General features: G+C 38.0%; 1 protein-coding gene across 1 annotated transcript in view; it reads right to left on the reverse strand.

The window, feature by feature from the left end:
- The window catches only part of cdkal1 (CDK5 regulatory subunit associated protein 1-like 1), a 277,368-nt gene that overhangs the window by 9,560 nt on the left and 245,620 nt on the right, over positions 1-22,188 (reverse strand). The window contains exon 14 of the mRNA XM_036130742.1: positions 17,680-17,844. Coding sequence (XP_035986635.1) covers positions 17,680-17,844 — 165 coding nt within the window. The remainder of the gene's footprint in view (positions 1-17,679; positions 17,845-22,188) is intronic.

Below are 22,188 nucleotides of genomic sequence, written 5' to 3' on the forward strand. Positions count from 1 at the left end.
GTTTCTCTTGATTTAAAATAGGAAATGGAGAACCCAAACCGCAACAGAACTCTTACAGCTGGCGTTAGGTATGCTGTATAAATCACCTTACCAGATTAAATGTCAGTTTTTAGTCTTGGATTGTGTGAAATATATTTCTAAATAAATGTGGCTTAATAGTCCAGTGTAACTTATACATTTATTTTTCCTCTTTGTGACACATTTTTTGACAGCTGTGACATATGGTGTGAAAAATACGGTAATTCATAAAAGTAGAAAAAAAACCTGATTATAATAGAACTAATGACAACAAAGTTCAGCAACTACACTATCGTTCTTCTTCTTGCTGACAGGCTCAAGGCACTGCCTCTTTCTTGATGCTTTTATTTATCTGTTTCTCTGCAGGTACCTTAACTACAGGGTGCCTGGAGACTCACTGAATAGTACAGTCTAAAATCTATTACTACTAGGGAGGATAAGTGAAAATCCAAGTGCCAGTAGGTGCGTGTCAGCACAGTGGGTAGAGGAGGGAGGAGAGGGGCGTAGAAAAAGAGGCGAAATAAGGAGAGGAAGAAAGGCTGTAGAGGAAAAATGAGAGATGTGGCTTTCAGTGATAGTTCACCACCTGCTAGCTGGCATGCTGAGTTTGTGCATTTGTCTGTGAGAAAGGGAGGCAGTATTATTGTGTGTGTGTGTGTGTGTGTGTGTGTGTGTGTGTGTGTGTGTGTGTGTGTGTGTGTGTGTGTGTGTGTGTGTGTGTGCCAGTGTAGACCAGTGGTGGATATTGTCTGTCTCTCTGCTCACAGCAGTGGAACAGACCAAAATAATCCCCCCTGAAAATCATCTAACACTACACTAGGGGTACCAGACTGCCTAACACAGCAAGAAACTTTCCCTCCAAACTCCAGCTCTCTCAAATGTCTTTCTGTCTCTTAAAAACAAGAAAAAAACCCTGTTCTCATTCCACATGTGCACCTATCAGAAAGGAGGGGAGCTATATACTGACATTTTCACTAAAACACACACACACACACACACACACACACACACAATGTGGCATGAACAGCACTTCACTGGAGCTAGAGTATAATACACAGTGGTCATGTTTCTCACATGATCCTCACCAGCTGTCAGTGTCGCTCCTGACAAACAAAAACCGTGGACGTCGGTGTGTGTGTGTGCATGTAAAGGGATACTACAGTAGCCTGTTTAGTCATGGCTGATATAACAAAGCCGAAGTGGCGATCTCTCTGAGAGCTGCAGCTATAGTTACAGAGCAGGGGTGGAGAGACAAATGTAATCTGGAATACTATTAATCATAAGATTTCCAGTCATTAGGCTGAATATAAAAAGATCAAAACAATTAACAAAAAGGTGAGTGGTGGAGATGGAAATTTTCTGTCTTGATCTTAAAAATGTCATCGCTCCGGTCTCAACGGTCAAACTTTTTACACCCAAGACAGACAAGCATAACGGGGATATTTGCTAGCATTGTCCACACAAAGACCCATAAAGTATCTTTCAACAAATTTAAGTCCCTTTACCCTTGTTTCGAGCTGCCCAATGTGTGCGTTTACACCTGGTTTGAATATGTTTAACTGTTTTTGAAAAAAAAAAAAAATAAGCAAAGCTCATTAAATCATTAAAATAATTTCTTTTTACAAATGCACTAGGAAAACACAACACTTCCTCCAATTCAAAACAGGAATAACAGATTATATTTGGCATTTCTATAAAGAGAATGTGGAAAAATCCTTCCCGTTAATGGGGAGTTTTTCTTTCCACTGTCGCTTCATGCTTGCTCAGTATGAGGGATTGCTGCAAAGCCATGGGCAATGCAGACGACTGTCCCTGTGGCTCTATGCTTTTTCAGGAGGAGTGAATGTTGATTGTGAAGACTTTGATACAATCAACTGGGTTCCCTTATATAGGACATTTATTGACCAATCTGTATAATCTGACCCAATCTGTATAATCTGATTGACATTGATTTTGGAAAGTGCCTTGAGATGACATCTTTCATGAACTGGCGCTATATAAATACAATTTAATTGAATTGAAAGATGGGATACTCAGAATATTGGCAGTATCTGTTTTCAACTAAAATATTTACTGTATAACCTGAAAAATGCTTAAAAGTTAAGATAAACTAATATTTTGTTGTATGAGCATGTTTTTTTAGTAATGCTTCATATTTGTGCGACATGGAGTCAATCAGCTCATTTGAGCTTGAATGACTGTAGCACTATGCTGGGCAGGGGGTGTGAGCAGCGTGTACACAAGAGTGATTGACACTTAACAACGAATCAGAGCCAGGCATTCCTCCTGGCTCTGATTGGTTGTTTCTGACCGGGAGCGGTGTATTTCTGCAAATGGCAGGAGGAGCACTGGGAGGAGTCAGAGAAGCTTGATTTTCTTTTCACAGATTATCTGTCTCATATTTTACTGTCAGGACGTAGAGACAGTTTTAACAAATGTGTAAAAATCCATTCATACAAGTTAGCTACAGCAGCTTTAATAATTTTTTTTATTTCAGAACATCATAGAAGGTAGCAACATTAGCAGCCAAAAACATTTAAAATTGAGAAATAGATTCAGTGGGAAGGGCAACAATGTTACAGTGCACACTCTATACTCTGTATTTTTGCATTGGAGTAAAATATATTATTATATTTATAAATGATTCATTTTTATGCCCTCATCGGGTTTAAAGTTTCAGAGAGCATATCTAGAGGAGCAAAATGTGTGTGTATAAGTAAGGTTTTATGTGCAATAATTTCTAATCAAATGAATATGATTGTATTGTATCAGAATTGGATGAAACTGAACATATGTCAACAGCATCTGAATCTGTTTGTAAAGGATTTATTTTTTTAATCTCTCATAACATAATGATACAATGTAAAAGGAGTATTGATTTAAAAATATATATATTATATGTCAACATGTATTCATATTTTTCTCAACAATCAACAGAAAAGTCTTAGCAGGAATTAAAGCAATGAAACTCCTCTTATAATTATCAACCAGTTTTTTGCATACTTTAAAAATTATTTTGAAGATTGATGTTTTGTGATGAGCTCCAACTCTCATTACAAGTTGAAAGGCCTCCTATTTAGAACCTGAATCCTTATCTCCTTCCACAGATTCCTGATCAGATTCAAGTCGGGACTCTAGCAGGGCTATTCCAAAATGTTAATACTACTTCCAGGTAGAAGAAAACCTTGAGTAAAGTTAAAAGATTACTTCAAACCTTAATCTGTGAGGGCTGTTAATTAATTTGGCCTTAACTGTACCAGTACAGGAAAGGTCAGGATATTTTCCAGTGCATTGTTAATGCTTGGGTTTCAAAAAGGCTAGTTTTTCAGATTAAAAATACCTTTAAAAAATAAGAACCTTTAAACATGGTACCTTATTATTAAGCCCATACATATTTTAATTAAAAATGTGTTTTTTATTGATCAGAAGATCATCATAATTAACAGAAATAAAGGCTTGAAACCACCAGTCTGTGTCCAATTAATCTATAGATTGTGAACTGAGCTACTGAAACAAAAGCAAGTTTCAATAATAGTTTAATTTATTGAACGAGCCCTTATATAAGCTTAAAGATGACAAAAAAAATGTAATATGAAATGCCGCAATAATAAACCAAGTAGAAAACATCCCCATGACATGACGGGACAGCGACTCCCCACAGAATGTTTTTTCAGACATACTTCAAGCCCAGAGCAGACTTCTGATCTGATGCAGAACCCCTGATACTTGTTCATGAAAGCCCTAATCCAAGCGGGCTCTTCTGAACAGCTGATGCAGAGATGTGTCAGCTCCTGGTACTCTGACAAAAGCAGAGTTGAGACTTTTTAAGGCTTGTAATTCTACACAACTCATCCACTGTAGCAGATGCAAATCTCCTCTCCTCCTGAGAGCCAATTTCATCCCAGTGCCTGTTTTCTTATTTTTGCTTTAATCTATGATTTTATTATATTCAAATACTAATAACTACAGCACAATGCTTCTGAAAATATGAGTACAGAAAAACATAATTAAGGCACTTGTGTAAACAGGATGCAGCGTCGCCATCAAGCCACTCAAATTTAAAGATAAGACAAACTGACAGTAAGACAATGCCTTGGAAAATTATTTGTGCCCTTTGAACTTTTTCACATTTTGAGACATTACAACTACAAACTTCAGTATAATTAATTAGGCATTTATGTGCAGTCGAATATGCACTACAAAATAGTGCCTGGTTGTGTACTGGAAGAAAAAGGATAAATGGGTTTGAATTTTTTCAAACTAAACCTCTGGAAATTGTGGCATGCATGCTGCCACAGAGTAAATACTTTGTATAAGACCTTTTCTGTGTAATTAAAGGTATGTATGTCTTAGTTTCCAATATCTGGAGGCAAAAATGTATGCTCAATGATCCTACAGTTAGATTAAGGTTTGGGCTTAACTAGATCATTCCAATACATGAATATACTTTGATCAGAAACAATAAGTTGTAGTTTTTGCTCCAGACTTCCAGGAATGCCTTGTATAAATCAGACACTTTAAAAGCCTGTTTATGTTCCACTTCAACAATGTATATAGACGCAGTTGTCTCTCTGCATTTCAGCTTTAGTCAGGGAGCTTGTGGACGCGTTGTATAAAACTCGTATATACCTCTTGTTCACCATGTTTGTTATTTCCTGTGAAATTCAGAAGCTGACTCAGAACTGTCCATCGTGTGTCTTCGCTAACCCCCAGCCGGTAGGGGTAGATGGCTGTTCACACTGAGCCCGGTCCTGCTGGAGGTTGCTTTCTGTTAAAGATGAATTTTCCTCTCCACTGTCACTTTATGCATGCTCAGTATGATGGATTGTTGCAAAGCCATCTACAGTGCAGACGACTGTCGATGGCTCACTGTGGCCCTACACTCTTTTAGGAAGAGTGAATGCTGCTTAGATAGGAAACTTTTAGACTAATCTGTCTGTATGACTTGGCTGAACTGACTTTGCAAAGTTCCTTGAAATGACACGTCTTGTGACTTGCCGCTATGTCAATAAAAACAAATTGAATATAAGGTTTTATTTAGGGCTATCAGTGTGAAAGGGGGATGAATATAAAGGTACATTATACTATTCCCATTTTATATGTAGAATTTTTGAAAACCCTGAACCTATTGCTTGATATTTCACATAAAATTGCAATAAAAGACATGGAAGTTTGTGTTTTCAACACAACAAAATTTTAAGTCCAAGGACTATGAATTCAAGGTGCTCTTTGAAAATACTCTTTTGGCTATGATAGTTGCAATGAAAGCCTAGTATATGAAAGCCTAGTATACTGACAGCTATTTTCTGATATTTTTATCTGTGTGGGAAATAAAAGATTAAGAAAAGAATAAAAAACCTCAAGAATAAGGTGTGTGCAGAGGTTACACGTTCAGTATAGAACAAGTGTTTTAATACGATAGATGAATTTATTTTTCTCTCCAGATATACCAATCTCATACATAGTTAAAATGAATGAGTCTTGATAAATAATTTTTCAAAAGGCCTCGACAACAAAACCTTGATCGTTAATATCATTAATAGAAGATAACTCATTAAAATGCACTCAGTAACATCTTGTCTTTTGCTTTGACAGTCATATACTAAACTCCTTTTAATTTGGATCTTTCATCTTTGGTTCACAAGCTCATTTCAAGGACAATTTAAAGCCTACTGACAATCAAAATGCACAAAAACGAAAGAGCCGTTCTAATGCTTTTTGACATGTTAGGTAATATTACTGAAATAGAGCTGCCTGACGTTCTTATGGCATGCTGTTTATTCCTATTCCGGTGACTCTGGTTCAGAAGTGCAGGTCATGTAATATGGTTTGACATGCTAAATGAAACCCTTAAAATAGCTCTGCCTGCTGAATTGATAACACTATTTATTTTCTATTGGAGTAAACAAACATTCAAAGGCCAAGCACAACCTTTGGCTGTTTGGAGCAAAAACAGTTCAGATTTGAGAGGATTAGCTGTATCTCAACCAGAAAGACACCATAATCTTTGATATTTTCCCCATCCTGACAATGTATTTGACAATGAGTGAGAATAACGCAACACCAGAGCAACAATCCATAACAGTTGCATGTTACAGACATTTTGAAAAAAGCTTCATTGTGTGCGTCATGCAAGCTCGTGTATTGTCTTATGTGCCGCATACAGCCTAAGGCAGGTCGGATTCTGCCAGGCACAACGGGGGGTGGGTGTGTGTGTGTGTGTGTGTGTGTGTGTGTGTGTGGGGGGGTCACATCTCTATAATAGCATTGTGTGTGCACAAGGATGTCAGTGTGTGCATGTGATTAGTTTAAACAATACACTAATGATGTAAGTTATTTTCAGTCAGTGTTTATGTACGTTATGTGATCCAAAGTGCAAGAAATCAAACACTGTGTTGGACTGTTATACACTGAACACATCTATGTTTTATGGACCTAGAAGCTCTGCTTGAAGAGGAAGACGGGGGGGGGGGGGCTGTCTTATCTCTTCAGAATCTGGAGTTATGCACTATAGGTGCAATACTATGGCTTTCTGTGTCAAAGAGTTGTTAAAGTATCTTGGTATAATTTCAAAAAATTCATATTTTTCCAAACTTAAATTTCCAAAGTGCTGAATCATTTTTTATCTCAGTTTTTTGTCTCAGTTTAAACTTATCAAGTTTAAATACAACAGACCACTGCATGTATGCTATCTGTATATCCATGGTGAATGGATGCCGATGCCTGATGAATATGACTTTTTGACAACAGAGAATAAAACCTACAAATTAAAATATTATCCTGCACTTTTATTATTTCTAAACTTATCCAGACCTATAAGAACCATGACATTTGAAACAGCAACAACAGAACAATTGTTGGTCTTTTTTTCCTGTCCACATTTGTCCCAACTTGGTAGCCATTAATTTCAAATAAGTGCTTACAAAGTTAATGACCTAGACAGTATTAAAGAAAACAAAAGCTACAATTGGTCTTAGACTCATCCATGCATTTATTTTTAGCCAAGTTGATAATGGCAAGGGTGTTTTCACAGGTCTACCTAAAAAGTCAACCAGACAGCTGGAGCTGGTCTAGAACAGTGCTGCCTGAGTCCTCAGTATTGACAGCAGAGCACATAACCCCAGTTCTAAAGTCCTTACTCTGGCTCCTTATATCTCAGAGAACCGACTTTAAAAAACTTCTGTTAGTTTGTCAGTGAATGGCTTAGCACCAAAATACATTAAAGACTTTTTTTTGTTTTATCAACTTTCCAGACCACTCAGGTCTTTTGGTTCAAGTCTAGTCCGAATCCCCAGAATAAGAACCAAATATGGAAAAGCAGCATTCAGGTTGTATGCTCCACTAATCTGGAACAAATTCCCAGAAAGCTGCAAAAATACTGAAACCCAGATTTTTTCAAATGCAAGATTAATACAGCCTCGTGAGACCATCCTGATCTCGCGAGCTTTCAATGTTTCACTCGCAGATCAGTCTGGCTACTCTCCGTTAAAGAAAATTTGGAGCCGTTCACCAAACGAACATCCAATCAGCGTTGGCTTTGAGGCGGGTTGAGGTGTGACGCAACGAGAAGCGCGACAGTTCAGTCTAAAGAACATGGCGGCTTCAGCCGATGAAACTAGCGTTAGCGTGGCTATCGAGCAAGCTTTATCCGAATTACAGAGTATTTCTTTGCTGAGCTAACGAGCCTTTACCTGCAGCAGCAACAGTAGCTTGGCTTGTGGTTGTGTTTTCGTCGTCGCTCGTAACAGAGCGACGACGAAGCATGTTGACGAGTACGTCATATGCTCTGTTGATCTGATTGGTTCATTTGGCCCGTCTATTACCAACATAGGCCAATCAGCTAACCAGTATTTTCGCCCCTTCCCAAAATTACTTCAACGGAAGGTTTCCAGATGGATATGCGGAGCAAATACATCTGGCGGAGTCAGGTAAAGATTAATAAGCCATTTGTTTAGATATGCATTTGACAGTTTTATACAACCTATTAAATTAAACATCATTAATTTCAGCCTGTAGTCCAACCTTTCTTTACTTTCCCTTTTTATGCCTCAACAATGTTTTTTTAATGTGTCTTCTTGTTTTATGTTTTCCTCAAATAAAGCACACTGAATTATGTTGTTGCTGAAACGTGTATACAAATAAAGTCGCCTTGCCTATTTATGCTCAGGTAACCTTACCTGGGAGCTGAATTCTCACGGTATTTGTGCATTCACAAATACACAATGATCCAACTTGTCCCACTCCAACTACTTGAGAACTAACCCACCATGGGTCGGCCAATCACATTGGAGTATTATGGTTTAAGGCGGGACATACCAGCTGTGACGAAAGCAATAGCTGCCGAGTCCACAGCCGAACCAAAATAAAAACGGCAGCGCAGGAGGACGCACGCGTAGCTGCTGCTATCACATCTGTTTTGTAAGAATCCATGATTTCATTTTTGAAAGAAGAACATCAAGAAGTGTCTTGACCAGCGTAACTTGTTGTGATTACTCATGACGCCTGCTGCTTACATTTTCATTTGATACTGTGATTGGCTAACATCAAACTTTGGTAGGGGGGAAATAGGAGCTGCTTCACCCAATCAGCTTGGAAAGGTCTGCTTCATGTCCCTCCTTTCCTCAAATGGATTTGATTGGAGCAGACTTAGATTGATAATGTGCGGAACGGAGAATGCTACACATTATCAATCTGGCTCGCTAGGTTAATGCTCAGAATGTTTTCTTTTCATTTTGCAGTCATTTATGTTGATGCTATCGCCACCTACTGGCAAAGCATGGGACTTTAGCTGTTTTAACTAAGATTTGGATGAAACCCAAAATAAATATATTTTTTTCAAGTTGGGAAAACATTTGTGTTTGAAATATACCTCCGGAGTAATATCATTAAGGAGCATGTTGACATAATGAAGTGCAAATACGCTCCTCGTTAACCCTGATTAGTGAAAACCTGTTTTTACACTTGTTTGCTAGCATCCCAAATAAGCAAATAAAGAAGTAAAAAAGCTAAACCTATTCGGAGTAATAGTAAGAAAAAACATTCAACTGAATTTAACACTTTAGCACAGACATGTCAAATCGTGTCCATTCTAGACTAGACATGGACATCGGTCCTTCCCACTAAACTTTGCAGCACTTTTATTTTGCGACGCTGTATTTCCCACAAACTGTGTATTTGCTCCCCACTTCAAGATCAGAACCATTTTCTCTCTCTCTCTCTCTGTCATTCTCTCTGTCATTCTCTCTGTCTTCTTGAAGAAGTCTGCTTTGAAAAGACCTGATTATTAGATGGCTTCCAACCTGCCTCGCTGTCTCCTCATCTCTCCATCTACTTCACTCACTGTCCTTCATTGTTGTTTCATTTTTTGGCCTCTCCCTTCTATCATTTAATTTAATCTGAGGATGTGGACAGATGAAGGAGTTTTCTCTTTTCTTTCCTTCACTATGATGGTAAGTGCCTTCTCTGCCATCACCCCCCCCCCTCCAAAAAAAAAAGATTCATTTACTGCTCTTCCCCCTCTGCTGGAAGTGCTGTCTCTGTGAATGAAGAACTAACAGACAGGGAGAGAGCGAAGGGACAGGACAGATGAGGAAGAATGCACCCGTGCCAATAAAAGCCATTCATCTCTCACTAAGACCAGGGTCTTCTTTTCTGGAATTAACTGGCAATATCATAAAGAGTATTTAATAAAGCTGTCATGTCATGGACAAGTTGCAATTTCACAGGACAAAATGTCAAAAGAAACAAACTAATTTCTATCTCACGGTTCATAACTTCAAAGTTATTTGGCCTGTATGTTTTCATCCTAAAGAACAGCACAAGGCTCATCTAAAATGTACATTACAAAGAAAATCTACATTTACAGTAAGATATTCTTACAAACTGCAGTTCTTTAACACTTGCTAATAAACAATAATACAAAAGACGAACTTCCTTGCACCACAAAGTAGAGTATAGGGGCCCTCATCTGATATCAGCTTGGATAGTAAAACATGTGAGCTGCAATATTAAAAAGACGGGATTTTCATGACTTTTCTGCTTCATAGATTTCTCTTTACACACCTTTTCAATCTGCAGATCTCCTCCACATGAGCAATGTGATATCGGCACTCTATTAATCTGTCCCTGATATCTTACTGTATAAGCTGTTTGTATTTTCGTACAGATATCTATTTAACTGTTCATCTATCACTAATTTGCAACATTGGCGACATGTCTTAAATTATCATCCATTCATATGTGCGTCTCCCCTAAGGTCCATCCTTTCACAACCATCGTACTCTACTTCTAATTGAAATTCTATCCACTTAACCGTATTGCTTCACTCCCACATACATCACTATGGATGTTGGTTGGTATGTAATCATATCTCTACTTCTGCGATGATAGATCTTTCACTTCACTCCTTTTCTGACACACACATCATAAACCTCAGAGCATCTTTCAGCCTACCCAATCACCCACTTATCCACTACTTTTCTCACAGTCTCTTACAATGCTCCTCTGCATCTGAGATAAAATGGCAAAGTGTAGACTGCCTTTTCACACTCGCCTGTTTTTTTTTCTCATGCTTTGTCCTTAATTTTCTTGTTGATTTCTGCTTGTATTACATGCTTTTCTATAAGACATGAGGTCGAAAATCAGCCTTTACACATGTTCACACTTTTACTCACAAGTCTCTTACAAGTAAATACTCTGGGACAGGACTATACAGCGTAATAAGCAAGTCACTGATGTCAGATGGATTAGGGTATGTTAATGCTAAAAAATCTGTTGTTTACCATAAAGCACGCAACCACATAAACAATGCACAGGCATTATACTTATTGCAAAGTAATTTAACTCATACTTGTGAAGACAGGTCTTTCTGTCCACAGTAATGAATCTAGATAATAATATAATAATTGAATTTAATTCAGCAGCGACCTGACCTGGGTATTCAAAGGTCATTGAACTGCTTACTGTGAATAATGAAGCGACTTAATGTTTAAAAAAAAACAAAAACAAAAAAAACACAGTAAGTAACAGCAAAAGCCGTCATTCTGCTTTAGTTCAACTTGGTTTCTACAAGTTGGAACAAGTTAGAGTTAAAACTTTTAAGACCTTTTTTAAAACCAAAGGGATTAAAATTTAAGACATACATAAATAACAACAATACCCTAAAAACAACATAATTTACTTGTTACATGTATTTTGATGAACATCAAGTACTATTGCAGTGTTTTGCCAATTGAATATCAAACAATAAGCTTCATGAAGGTAATTGATGACTGCTTTTAGCAACAATGTGGGAAATCCATGTTTTCATGGAAAAGCTTGAGGAATATGAATTATAAAAGTGTCAAAAAAATTATATTTTCATTTCCTGAACTTTAAATGTCAATTTCAAACTTACTAAAATAGAGATAACTAATGCCGTTGAGGCATTTTAGATATTTTATCCAGAGAAGCTGGTTGCCAACATGTCCCAAGCTAGTTTTGCTCTACAAAAATTATATCTCAAGATGGTATCCTAACTGTGTGATTGAGTTTATTAAATTCAGACTTGATCTGGACCAAAGTAGGCAAGCTACATTGATGCAATAGTAACCTGTGTTTATGTGACCTTCAACCAGAGAGAGAGAGAGCGCATGTGAAGAAATAAATCTATGTTGAGTGGGTGTATGTAAACGACTTTAGCACCTAAGGCACAGTTGTAAGTTTGAAGAGAATGGTAGAAGGCCTGCAACCCACAACCCCACAGCTGTTCCAGCTGGTACAGGCTTAGACACAGGGTAAAGGTCTAAGGCCAGGACCCATTACCCCCCACCACCCCCAGCCGCCATGGGCCCATAGCATCCCCCGGCAGCCAGATCTCCAAGCACCAAGTGCTGGTACTCCAGCCAACGGCAACAGCTAAAGCTCGAAAGGACCAAGGAAGGAGGGGACATTACCATACCCCCCTGGAGAGCTAGTCGCTGATTGGTGGAGAGAGGGATGCCTACCAGAGCCCAGCATAGCTCACACTGTCCACCACTGGTCCGAAAGATCCTCGGGAGCCACAGTGAATGATTTACGTACATTTTTAACAAAGTGTATATAAACGATAAAGATTTTACTGATTGATCATAAAATGGGACACCCATGTATTTGCATCTTTTCTGCTAACCTCACAGATCATTCAAGCATCCATTTTGCAAGCAGTGATGAAACGTCTTGTGCATCGAATAAAAAGTCAGAATTTGCTCCAGTGTGTAGGAGTTTATTAAACTCATTCCACATCAGCATCAACACGAATACTAAAAGATTAAAACTTTAGCTTTTGTTCTCCGCTGTGCAGTGGAAACTCAGCAATAAGTAGCCTATGCAAACATGTTAAACCCAAGCAGCAGAAAATACTCCAATCTACCTTTAGTTCAGTCTCTAACGGAAGAGTGCGAAGAGTGAGAGAGGCAGGACTAGAAGCGATAACAAGCTAGTCTGGAGCCCAACAAATAATCAACCAATAAACCTGTTCCATGCATAATATTTTTCTAGGTGTGGCCTATATGAATGACATATTGAGATATCATTTTATAGCTCTGTATGGGAAAGCACTTTCTGCTGCTCTGCATTATGGGCCTTGTAGTTTCATATTTGACTTAAAATAACGTACATTACTACAACCAGAACTTCAGCAAATGAAACGACTAAATACAGCACAAAGCTCTCCATAAATGTCACTAAGAGCTTAACAAATCACTGCTAACCGTGTCAAATCAAATGACACTGTTTAAGATTTCACATTATAAATTTACTTGTGTTGTTAAAAAAATTATGCTGACTTTAAATGAATAAAAATGTACTTTAAAAAGTCCAAAGAATACTTAGTTTTGTTTTAAACATATAAATTACCATCATTGTCGGCAAAATAACAAACAAAACTATTTGATGCAGTTAATTGCTACAACAGTTTTAACACAGCAAATAAAAACTCTGACCACACCTAATGCTTAAACAAACATTGGATATTACTGTGAAGGACATCAGCTAAATGTGTTGCACTAGAAGATTAAAAATGACCGCCCAATTTAAGAAAAAACACATCAGACATTACACTGACCTCTAGAGTCTGAAAAGCCTTGATGTAAAGTGAACATGTGTTAAACAACTGAGAGAGGAGGGTTCATCAAGCTCACGCTAATCACAGATGTGCACTTTTGGGATCTCATTTATCACATCCTCGGGGGTAATTCCAAACAAGTGAATATTGTGCAAATGTGGTGCAAAATTGCTCTTTCTCATCTTACATCAAAGGGATCTATTCTTACCCATACCTCACCCTTTGTGTGGTTTCACAGATGTATCATTTTTGTCAACTTTATTGTCAACCTTAATGGTTTTGCTAAGATTATCAAACCTATAGGATGATATTGACTAAAAGTAAGCATGAGCCAGAAAAGGCAGACAAAAGCTAAATGAGAAATTGACTTTGAAGTTGCAGTGTATTGGATTTAGGGCATTAGCACCATTGGAGTTACCAACTGGAAAGGACAGTATTGTAGATACGGAGAGCAGTACTCATCATGGCAAGAAGTTCAAACATCAGAGGCAACAGATTTCCACATATTCATGAAACTGTCTAGAGTAGCAGCAACATGCAATCAATCCTAGTGAGAAGTGCCTTTACCACGTATGCATTATAGATAGAGTATGTGATGTAAGGTTTAGGAAACCACATAACATTTGTTTTAAGACTTGAGATTCACTGAGAAATAATCTGGTAAACAAAATCTAAAGAATCTCTGGTGGACCAGCCCTAAACATTGACCAGCCAATCGGAAACTAAAAGAAAAGAAAACAGTGTTATTCTGATTGGCAAGAATGCCAAAAGCAGCCAAGTCAAGGCAATAACGACACATTTTTAGTGAAGAAGCTTTTTAAAATACTAAGTATATTCTACAGCCTATTGAAGCAGGTCTGCAGTTCATTTAGACCACTAGAGATAGCAAGAGTTTAAGTAGATAACAGGTAGACTAAATGAAGTACAGCAGAAGTGCTCAGATCCAATGTTTGAGATTTCAACCTCCACTGTGGAACATGCTGGGTGAAAAAATGTTGGCAGCCGTTTAAAAATCAGAGTTATGGGGGAAAAAATCCACATTCTTCAGGGAAAGCACACATTATGACAGCTATTTTAAGCAAGCAAGTTAAGTTTATCTGTATTGCACACAAATAACATAATGAATGAAATAACTAAAAACAAAAATTTGTGTAACGCTAGCCACACTGTGCTAATCATGAATATGAGATGGTACAGATATAAAATGTCAACTGTGTTAAAATTTAGTTTTTGATTTGAAGAAGATTAATCCTGGTTTACAAAGACCGTTCTATCATAAACAGTGTGGGATTTTGCTCTGCTGCTGGTTGTATAAATATTAAATGGCAGCTCATTCCAGGAAGGTGTAAAAAAAAACATTTTAAATTCTAATCTTACATGTTAGATTAGATTATAGTTCTTAAAAACAAATCTGATTAGACCAAAATAGGTATTAGAACCCCCAAACCTTTATTTGTACTCAATAAAGATAAGAAATTGTTTATTTAAACAAAATTACCCATCTTGTTATTAAAAAAGGTTAATTTGGAAATTACAATGAGTAGAAAACCAAACTGTATATAATATGATACTACAATAAATATTACATCTACTGGGATGCTCGACAGTAGTGTGAGCAGCTTGCAGATAGTGAGGTGTTTCCACATCATTAGGCCACTTATTATACAACCATTAGGAGCAGCCAATGCAGGTCATAGGAGTCATAATTTAGAGATCAGTCATAGCATCATTGGAGACAATTTGATAAATATATCTGGGTACAACACATACTGTGGAAACAATAGGCAATCCTGAATTAACCTGGCTTAATCATTTTGCCTTGTTTAGCCCTGTCTCAATTAGATACTTTTATCAGCTCATATTTTGAACTATAATGCAAGTTCATTAGGTTTTTGTCTTTTGCCTGCTAAAGCAACCACATCACTGTCAACCAATCTCTAAAGATCCATTCCGATTAAAATAATAGAAAACTCTCTTCAAATTGATTAAAACATTTGAGAGAAAAGAGAGTGCAAAAACATTGGCAACGTTGTGATGAATGCGATATGTTTTGTGTATGAATCTATGAGATGGAGATAGAGGGAATAACATCGGGTACAGCGAGCTAGAAGAGAGGATGTGAGCACAGGAGAGATCTGATGTAAATGTGAGTGTATGTGTTGGATGGGCTGGACGCATTACAGTCCAGCTCGATTCGGTCTCTATTGCTGAGCATTACTTGGTTTGATATGTAACCTTCCTTATTTAAATTTCATTTTCTGCTGTCCATTCCTTTCTCTGCTTGCTTTCCTCATCACCCATAACCCCCCACCATGTCCGTACCTTTCTTCCCCTCCCTCCCTGTCTGGAAGTAAAGGCTGATGGAGTGTGAAATTAGAAAGTGTATCATATTCTGCTCAGTGGCTCCATGTCCTAAGCTATAAGCTACAGCTAGTCAGAGTGAAAAATAACATGCAGGGAAACAGATACATTAACATGGTTTTGTGTGCTGCTGTGTGTGCGAGGTGAAAAGTAGATAGAGAACAGTTTAGCCAAGACCAGCTTATCTAAAATTACTTATCTCATGGATGATACACTGCTGCTTCCATGCAAACTCCAGAGGTGAGGGCAGATTTAAAATAAGGACACATGTATTCACACTCTATTTGTTTGCTAAAGGGCAAAGACCCTGAATAGCATGCTTTAAATGCGGCTTTTAGAGATGTGCTGGGGAAGGGACACACATTTACAAGCTGTAAAGGTGCAGATATGGCTTCTGTTACTACCTGAGAGTACCGTTATATGATATTTTGTGTATTTCACTTACATACATTGATTTAGATTGTTTTAAAATCTGTTCAGTATTATATGAACCACACAGACCTCATAGTGAGAGCTGAGAGGAGGTCTCTAGATTTCATAAATTGACCTAATGTCTATTTTCACTTTATGTTCAAAGACTGCTGCCAGGAATATATTCCCAACCTTAACTTTCTTTTGCATTCATCACAAGATAAGAATCCACAATTTATCGGAACTGGTAAATAGAGTTCAAAATCATTAAGAAAACATTCAGCAATCAATGCTGCGATAACAGTGTAATTTCTGATTAATAGACCAGAAATTATATTACTATAGACTGAGTATTTGGGCCATTGCAGATCAAAGAAAAACTATTATGTGGCCACAGAGGAGTAAACTACCAACAAAATAACTCAGAAATGTCAAAAAGGTGTACATTTGCAAGTAAAAATGGATAATTTTCCATGATTAAAGCCATATTTTTTTGAGATAAAAAATATACATTTTCTGAAATATAGCTCCTAAAAGTAAAGCCAAAAATTTGCATTAAAAACTCCCTACAAAGGTTTACTGAGATGGTAAAGTCTGACATTTGGGACAAAAAAATGCCAGAAGTCTTTCAAGATCGAAGTGATACATTTATGAGATGCACATGTGGAAATTTTCCAAAGTGTAAGGGGTACATCCGAGATTATCAATGGACTTGACCATCTTAACACCTCTTTACCTTGTAAAACTTTTAATGTTTCATATACCAACGCGTCACCAATTATATTAGAGGCATCGAGAGCCTGAATGCATGATCCTTAAATAATTACTTAGCCCTTATTGCACTCTAGACAGTTTTTCAAAATACGTATAATATGTGCGGTGATGCTGCGGAGCACTAGAAGCAAAGCAAAGATACCCTATTTAGTTCTCAGACAGACAGATCTGTTGTCTGATTAATTATGTTTCTAATGTACACAACAGTCAGTCTTCAGAAAAGGTTAATACGGTAGTTCCTAGGCCATGTGAAAGCTGCGATCCAAACGTATGCTTCCTATGTGGGGAATGACTTCCAGAACATACTTGGCTTGCATGCAATATATTCGCCAACATTACTAAAAGTTTCTAGAAACAGTTTTAGGAGAATAGTTTTATGTTTCAAAAGTGACTGCTGTTTTTGTCTTTTTGCGCCAATGTGTCTACGTCATGTCAGGCATGTCCAACTCCAGTCCTCGAGGGCCTGTCTCCTGCATGTTTAGATCTGTCTCTGCCCCAACACATCTGATTCAAGTGAATGATTTACCTTCTCAGTCTGTCATCAAGGTCAGCAGAGGCCTACTAATTAACCACTTTTTAGGTTCAGCTGAGTTTAACCAGGACAACACCTAAAACACCGGCCCTTGAGGACTGACTGGTCTATGAGAATTTGACCAGGACTTCTTGGCATAACAGATGTATCTCAATGAGACATTCCTGGTTAGTCTTCTCTAGGCTGTACCTAGATCCTGATAATATTTCTTAATTTACCAGTTCACACAAATGCTATCTATTTAGCACAACATGCAGCCATTTGCTGCGCCACCAAGAAAGCAATGGTTGGCTCACTGGTGCCCAAGAATACTCGAAAAAAGCAACTCTGGATCTCTCAGGTTGAGTGACGACAACTCCAAGATCACAGTATGCTTCATTGAAAAAAACTTTTGAGTTTCAAGTACGTTCTTATATCACATTACGTTATTTTGCTATAGCAAGTACTTGGGAAATAGCAGAATTTTAAACGTACAGATCTGTGTATGTATACTTGTGCTTACCCGCATTAGACCAGACACTTCCCCTTTCTGAAGAGGCGCAGCAATGGAGGGAGTGAATGGCTCGCTGTCTTCGACTGGTCGCCCCTTCATGAAGTGTTTTCCTGCCTCGTAGATGTCTACTTCAATCATCTTCCCTTTGAATTCAGCCCTTTTAGGTACGAGCACCTGCAAAAGTGAGATAGGTGAATTATTTCCCCCCCAAAAAAGATTTTCAAAATACTAACTTTTTATAAAGATTCAGAATCTGTAAGTAACATTGGCAAAAAAAATGTTTAGTAGATGTATTTTTGAGAAATACTCAGTAATGTGTCATTTAGTCACAAATTTTGGACAAATGGCACATTTTTTGGTAAATTTCCCCAAGCAGCAGCCCTTCATAAACATCATTTTCACCGAGTGATCCACACTCTGCATTTTCCTTCTTATTTGTCAGTTTTATTTTCAATTAACTGCTGCTCAAAGCTATTTTCTTCACATTATTATTTAGTTTGTCACTTGCTTCCAAAGAAGAAACTGCATTCTGTTCCATTTATGTATGTCCTCAAGGTCAAAAAGTACGGCAACAGCTGCGCGATAAACCAGAGGGATTTGAGTTTGTCCTATTATTTCACCATGGCAACTATAAACCTTGGCTGATCACAGCAGGAGGGAAGACAAAAACAAAGAATTATAATTATGCCTGCCTGTGAATTGAAATTTGTTCTTAATGACTTATCCCTGTGAATAAAAATTGTATGAAAATCCCTTCCTGTTCAAAACACTTTTTAAACTACAGATCTGACAAGTTAGAAATGATGTATAATAGATGATTATAGCACTGATTTACTGTTTTGTTTTCAGAGTAAATCTTTCTCTGAGAACGCTAATTGGATGGTTCGTGTTGTGTGATTACTGAAAGGATTTAAAACTGCAGCTGTGAAAAACTTGAGTGAAATACAGTCACAACTTAATTTTTAGCTCTTTTATTTCTTGTAAACATAACAAGATTTAAATCCAAAGTGAAAGAAACAGACTTTTTGTTATAAGGAATCACTTTAGGGCGTAACAAGAAAATAACGGTTTCAATAAGATACCTCAAAATTAAAGCAAATTAACACTGTGCCAAACGTTTCCTTTACATGTTAGTGTTTAAAAAGGTTTAAAGGTAAGATGCATGAATTCTTTTGTTGCTGTTTATCAGAGGCCAGAACATGAAGCCTCGAACTAACTCCAGTTTAGTGTCTCACACCAGCAGGGTGGCAACACGCTGACTCAGATCATCTGGTGACCTGTCTAACCATTACACAATTCTCCTGGGCTAAGTCACTGACTGGGAAGATAATAGCATATGAACTGGTGAGGAGATGGTCACTGCTGTGCTGGCAGGACTGTGCCTGCCTTCCTGTTAATCTGTCGCTCTTTATCTGCTTGGTGGAATATGATAGGTGAGGGAGCTCGGGCCAAATGGACACGCAGCCAGCTGCAGACCTGTCCAATCAAAACACCTGCTGCTCAACACTCTGACCTCTGTGAGAGAGAGTGTGCGTGTGCATGCAAGTAGCCAGCAAGCAAACCAGTGAATAGAGAGGTGGAACAGCAGGGCTGTGGGCCGGACAGCTGTGAGGATGTGTATGGCTGTGTGTGCAGGTGGGCGCGGGTCATTCCCGGACCATAACACGGTGATTAAATGATGAAAGAGCAAGTCCAATTTCATTAAAACCCCCCAACTCCTACTTCCTCATTGAACTGTAAATACACGGGCACACTGAGAGGGGTTAAATGACCTATCTAATTTAATTGCCACACAGATATAATCTGATTGTGTGAAATAAAACCAGGCTACTTAATCATACTCATACCTCGCTCTACCTTTGTACATAGTTTCCTCTAATGGAAGCTCACCTGTGAACCTCCCTCTGCCCATTTCTTTACTCTGACCACTTAACCAGCTCGTCTCTCTCACATTTTGTCCCATAGCCTAACACCAGTGATTTTGCCCTTATGATCCGATTCATTAAGAACAATAGTGATAAAAGTTAATAAAATACAACTTGTACTAGTGTGAGTGCAGCAGTTTTATGCTATAACTTTGTTAATGAACAGGAGAACCTGGATTTCCTGTTAAAATGGAGAGTGAATGTAGTAACTATGTAGTTCACTGAGGTGCTAAAACAGCTAAACTGAAGCTTAAAACTATTTGTGGAGTGTAGAAATGAACAAAAATATTGAATAAAGAAATATCTTAGACTAAGTCCGGTGAAAACATACCGTATAATAATTATGAATATGAGAATCTGAAGAATTAGACATATTCAAGATTCTGAAGTCTGAGGTGTAGAGTGTCAGATGCAATATTGGAAGATATAAACTTAAATAAGTTCAAATTGACTTTTGAAGGTTTAGATCCCAGCTGATGTGTTTAATGTCTGTCCAACAAAGTATTTTAACCCTTTTAAGATTGAGGTAATTAGAAGAAAAAAAACTGTATGGATAGTAATGCCATGGTTACATTAGTGCAAAACAAAGATATAATTCAGTTTCCATAAAGAAAGAAAAATTTGATAAAATATATAAAAACTAGATTAAAGAAACGTATGGGTGAAAGTGCATAGTGGCCTGAGGTATGTAAAATGTGTTCAAAGTAGTGAGTGCTACAGACTGACTTGTTGACTCCGATCCACTACATCATACTAAGAAATAATTTGTGTTAAATTTGGATGTCAGATATGTTTGAGTAAGATTGTCTGCCCAGACAGAGGCAGAGTCAGGAGCCGGTCGTCATAAAATGTTGAAATGTCCACAGGGAATTTAGACACATCACCTGGATCAATGACTTGACAAACAGACCACAGTTTATAAGATTGAAAGGTTGTGTCACCAACCAAGCGATAAGCAGGAGCACCACAGGGAGCTATATGCTCACCATTACATTTCACTATGAACCCTTTAGACTTCCAGTGAAAGTCAGACTCCCGTCGTCTGTAGAAATACTTGGAAAATAGCAGTTGTTGAGTGTATCAGAGATCAACAGAGAGCTGGTGAACTGCTTTGTTGGATGTTGGATGAACAATCATATCACCTTGACTGTGAACAACAGAAATGGGATGATTGTAGATTTCAGGAGAAACAGCAATAGGTCAAATAGTATTTCCATCTGGTGAGTAGAAGTGGAGAGGTGGAGAAGTATAAATACCTCCGTGTGCATCGATACAACAAACTGGACTAGAGATGCAACAGAGAAGCCATGTACAATAAGCGACAGAGAAAAACCTACAGTGTTTGCAGGAAGTTGGTGTATTTCTTCTATTTGTTTGTTGTAAAGAGTGGAGCCTCTTCTGCCATCATCTGTAGGTGTAGCAGAAACTGTGCCAGGGATAAAAAAAAAAACATCTGAACAAGCTGGAAAAGGAGGCTGGTTCTGTTCTGGGGACTGCTCATGAGCCACAAGAGATGACTATGCAAAGGATAATGCTTAATAAATCAAGAACATAATGGAAAACTCAGAGCATTCTCTTCACAAGACTAAAGCTACAGCAGAGTTTTCAGAAGCTTCTTCCGATCCACTGTCATATAGACTCCACCAGGAGATCATTCCTGCTCACAGCCATCAGCATCTTTAATGAGTCTCTGGAGAAACTTGAATAGTTTCAGTAGAAACATTCAATTTCCCTTTGGGATAAAGTATTTTTGGTATGAAATTGACTTGAGTTGTTAAAAGCAATGGTCCATTTTAACCTATTGGGAAAACGGAGCAGATTTTTGTAAAATGGCCTGTGGAGAAGAAAGTAGTATGTTTCTAATTCTGAGACATGTAGTTCAGATTCCTTAAAAATGTTATCATTTTAAAGTCACATCTTGTAAAAATTATAAATTTTTCTATGTTTGGGTGTGATTTGTTGCCTTCCACCATTGGTGCCAACCAAGGTGCGATTTGAGGCAACTTGGACCACAATTTAAGACGGGTAAGAAATTTGGCCAACTAGCACAGGTGGCTGATGTAGACTTTTTAAAAAAAGGTTCTCAGGGCAAGATTATTACTGAATTTAAAATTATTGTAAAAGATAAAATGTCTGTCCCATCTAAATGACTGTGGTAATTTAGATGGGACAGGAAGAGAGGAGGAGAACAAAACGTTTGAATCTTGTTATTTGCAAACGCTTAAGATTGATTGTGGGAGGTGGGCACAGAAACTGAGCCGAGCACAGGGAGGAGGAGAGTTGAAAGTAGAGGAGCAGACAGAAACAGCTCATGGTGTCCTCTGGTGCTATTTGGAAGGACTGTGAACACCGGGGGTATGCATTGCTACAGGGTGGGGAGTTACTGCCCCACTTGGATAATTTATAGGGGGAACGCTGCAAGTGAGCGGAAGGGGCATGTTTGATCGCTTAAACCGAATTGAAAGGGGCAACTACAGTGTTTAGTTTGATAGAAACGTGACACATTTCTGTTTTTCCAACCTAAACAAGTGCATCCAAATCTGACCTATCGCAGAACATTAGTTGGACACCCTGCAAGAAAAGTGTTCTGCCC

This window comes from Fundulus heteroclitus, chromosome 3 (genome assembly GCF_011125445.2).
Source record: "Fundulus heteroclitus isolate FHET01 chromosome 3, MU-UCD_Fhet_4.1, whole genome shotgun sequence".
In the NCBI taxonomy this organism is placed as follows: domain Eukaryota; kingdom Metazoa; phylum Chordata; class Actinopteri; order Cyprinodontiformes; family Fundulidae; genus Fundulus; species Fundulus heteroclitus.